This window comes from Mus caroli, chromosome X, assembly GCF_900094665.2.
Source record: "Mus caroli chromosome X, CAROLI_EIJ_v1.1, whole genome shotgun sequence".
Lineage (NCBI taxonomy): Eukaryota > Metazoa > Chordata > Mammalia > Rodentia > Muridae > Mus > Mus caroli.
The window spans coordinates 41,410,151-41,413,970 of NC_034589.1; the positions used below are offsets into that span (position 1 = coordinate 41,410,151).

Consider the following 3,820-nt stretch of genomic DNA (forward strand, 5'->3'; position numbering starts at 1 on the left):
CCCCCTCCTTCTCTCCCTCCCCTCTTTCTTTCTTTCTTTCTTTCTTTCTTTCTTTCTTTCTTTCTTTCTTTCTTTCTTTCTTTCTTTCTTTCTTTCTTCAGGATCTCCCACTCTCTGGAAATTATCAAGTAGGCTAGTATTCTTATCTAGCCTCACAATGCTAGAATTACAAGTGTATGCCATCACACTAATATTATGTGGGTTCTTGGTATTAACCTCAGGTTCTTATTCTTATAAGGCAAGTTTTACCAACTGAACACAGTTCCTTATAGACAATCAGTTGTGCTTTAAACTGTAAATTCTCACAGTTTTTCATGATTCTGTGCTTTAGGGGCAATACTTCTGAGTGTTTTTTTTAAACTTTATGATACACACAGAATATGAAGAGATTTGCATGACACCTGTAGTATATCAAGGGAGGAGGGGTGGGCTCTGTGCATAATTGGTCTAGAGGGCTCACTTGCCCCCAGGCCCCATTTAGCTGCCCAGAGTGCTGTGCATTAATGTATGCCTTCTTTAATCATTTCTTTATACAAGGCAATGGGTGTGGCTCAAACCTTGGTTCCTTAGTTGTTTAAATAGTCTGATACGGGAGCTCTGTGCCGAAACATTTCCCCTTTGCTTAGATTAAAGGAAGAACTATCCGTGTGGACCATGTGTCAAACTACCGGGCTCCTCAGGAATCAGAAGATGTGGATGATGTGACTAGAGAGCTCCAAGAGAAGGGCTGTGGGGTTAAAACACCCCCATCAAGTCCTCCTGAAGTCTCTGAAGACGAAGATGCCAAGCTCACAAAAAAGCACAAAAAAGGTGACTTGTTAAAACTCAGGAGAAAAGTGGGTAGCCTTAGTGTCTTTGCCAAGCATGCACAGAGAGTCAACAATCCACTCCTCAGTGCAAAAGGGGAAGGTGTGAGAATGCTTACTGTGGTCACGAAAGCAGAGGTATCTAAGGGAGGAAGGCTAGTCGTGTGGGCAGAATTAATGTGCTCTGAAACCCTTACAGATCTCAAAGTGAGATTGTTTTTGGAGACAGCCCTTCAATGTGGGGTTGTCTTGTATAACTTGACCCATCAGGAGTAACAGGTGTCCTATTTGATTCTTAGAGACATTTGTCAGGGGGCATAACCTGTGACTGCTTCCTGCTGCTGCCTGGGATGTGTATAGTACATGCACATTTCTCCGTCTGCTAGCTAGCATGGGGACATTTTGGAATGTCTCAGTTTTACATGATCTACAGATAGAAGAAAGGCACATTTTAAAGAGATTTTTTTTGTGTGTGTGTTTTCTTTTTCTTCTTGATTGCCTCCTTCCAGACAAAAAAGAGAAAAAGAAAAGGAAGAAAGAGAAAGAGAAGACTGAACGCCAGGTCCAGGCAGAGCAGCCGTCCTGCTCCAGAAGCACGACAGTGAAGGAGAAGGATGAGCACGCTTCGAGGAAGCACAGCAGCAAGACTTCAGAGAGAGCACAGAAGTCAGAACACAGAGAGAGCAAGAAGAGTCACTCGGGCTCCCCTGATGGCAGGAGTTCCTACCATGCTAGGGCAGAGGACCCTGAGTGCAAGGCAAGGAAAGAGAAACCCAAGCATGAGCACAAGTCCGCCAGCAGGAGGGAGGCCGAGGAGAAGAGCAGAGAGAGGGAGAGAGGGAGGAGCTCAGGGACTCATTCCAGCAGGCACAGGGGGCATTCTGATGGGCGAAGCCATAGAAGTAGGAGTAGGAGTCCAGATAAGTCCCATAGGCACAAAAAGTACAGGCACTCTCGGGAGCGGGAGTCTTACCATGGCAGTGACCGGAGATATCACTGAAGCCTGTTTCAGCTGATTTTTGTTGCATAATGTCAGTTTCTCTTGGTTGTTGTTATTTCTATATATAAAGATTCAGGATTGAATTTTTTCAATCCCTTACCTGACAGAGTTGGTGAAAAGACTATAGTTTCAATAGCTAGATAGCTATATTAAAAACCAAACAAACAAACATGATCCATTGTATCTGGGAAAATATTTAGTATTGACCAGAGTATGTGCCTAAAATTTGGTTTGTAAATTTGACCCTTAAACCCACAAACCTCTGATTTAAGATGAGATTGCCAGGGAAGTCAAAACACAAGGCAGTGCTGGAGTTCTAGTCTCCATGTTAGCTATTTAGAGCCCAGCACTGTAGGGACCTACCAGATGGCAGGTACAACTGTGAAGAATAAGCTCATGAGATTTGGTGAGCTTAATAACCATGTGATAGGATTCCTGAGGCCAGCCAGTTCCTTCCCCTTTGCATCTCCTCTTGCCATGCTAGGGATGGAACCCAGGTCTTTGCACATGCCAGGTGCTCTGCTACTCAGCTAGAGCCCAGTTCCCTTTATTTGGTTTTTAGTTTTTGATGGTTACAGACATGTCTGTGTATTTTTTCTTTGTAACTTATTTATTTGTATTGAGATGAAATTCATATAAAATAAAGTTAACCATTTAAACAGTTCAGGGGCATTTGGTCCATTCAGTGTTGGATTACTAAATATGATTTTCTTGTATCCGAACATCGTTTATACGTTCTCTAGTCGTAATAGAGACAATCCCTGAACGAGCACAAACAGGCTTTTGTTTCTGTGGATTCAGCTCTTTGATACTTTTCTCATTTCTGTGAAAAAAGCCCTATCACTTCTCATGCCCACTCAAATTCATAACCTTTTATTCTTTAATTACTTACTGTTACTTATAAATATTGAATAATTAGATAACTGGAACCTGATGGAGTCTGTTTTAGTGTACATTTAGGTTTTAGGGTTGACCACTTGTTTAGATAAACATTTAGGGAACTCTTCTTGGGGAAGACTGATTTTCGCTCTCATTAGTCTTTAATTGCCCATAGTTCTTCACCTAGGGCTGGGGCCTTTGAGATTTTCCCTATCCACCCTGGCAAGTGAACTGATGTAATTCTTGAGATCTCATGTGAGCAGCCACATTGCTGATAGATAGACTCATGTCCCTTAGAATCTTTCCACCCCTTCCTCTGGGATGTGCCCTGAGTTTTAGGTAGAGGGATGTGTTGTAGGTGTAGTAATTGGGACTGGACACCCTATTGTCAGTTCTCTGCATTTTGACTAGTTACTACTGTAATTGTCTCTGTTGTGAAGAGACACTTCTTGAGGCTGGGAGGAGCCCACTGCGGGCAGTATAGCAGCAGTGGCGGCAGCATGGGTCCTTGCCCACTCTTCACTGAGCCTCACTGTCCTGGGCTATGGGCGGTACACGGTGGCGGACTGCGTCATGAAGGGGGCGCTGCCATGCAGGAGACTTTCGGCTGCATCATGGCCAACAGCTTCCATGAGCTTCTGGACGATGGCCTATTCAACACTCTGCCCGAGGCTGATCACCAGAGCCAGCAGCTGCTGCAGCGTAATGTGTCGGCGATGGCCAGCGGGCAGGGCACCATAGCTGCAGGAGCCTGACTATGGCCTTAGGACGCTGGCCCTGTGCAGGCGGCCGTAGGGAGTTGGAGAAGGAGTGCAAGAGCCTCGTGCACAGCAGCCAGATAGCCTTGGGGACCCGCAGCCACCAGGCCAGAAGCAGACTCCTATAAGAGGGAAACAGCAAGGATGGAATGACAACAGGGGGACAGATGTGATGCTTGATAGAGCAGAGCGAAGGTCCTACAGGGAATGCCAGCCAGCCCTATGACACTGAGAGACAGGCTGACTTGACAGCAGAAAAGTTTACCGATGAAAAACCAGTTGACAGGTTTGATCGAGACAGATTACTGAGAGGGCGTGGAGGCCTGAGGAACAGAGGCCGAGGCGGTTCTGGGAACAGAGCTTTTTTTTTTTTTTTT

General features: G+C 45.2%; 1 protein-coding gene and 1 pseudogene across 1 annotated transcript in view; both read left to right on the forward strand.

Annotated features, from left to right (window-relative positions):
* Positions 1–2,467, forward strand: part of Rbmx2 (RNA binding motif protein X-linked 2) — a 9,413-nt gene extending 6,946 nt beyond the window's left edge. Inside the window, exons 5-6 of the mRNA XM_021153668.1 lie at positions 627–810; positions 1,316–2,467. Of these exons, the coding sequence (XP_021009327.1) occupies positions 627–810; positions 1,316–1,806 (675 nt within the window). The 3' untranslated portion in view covers positions 1,807–2,467. The remainder of the gene's footprint in view (positions 1–626; positions 811–1,315) is intronic.
* A 718-nt stretch (positions 2,468–3,185) lies between these two features.
* LOC110287146 overlaps positions 3,186–3,820 on the forward strand; it is a 1,383-nt pseudogene continuing 748 nt past the window's right edge.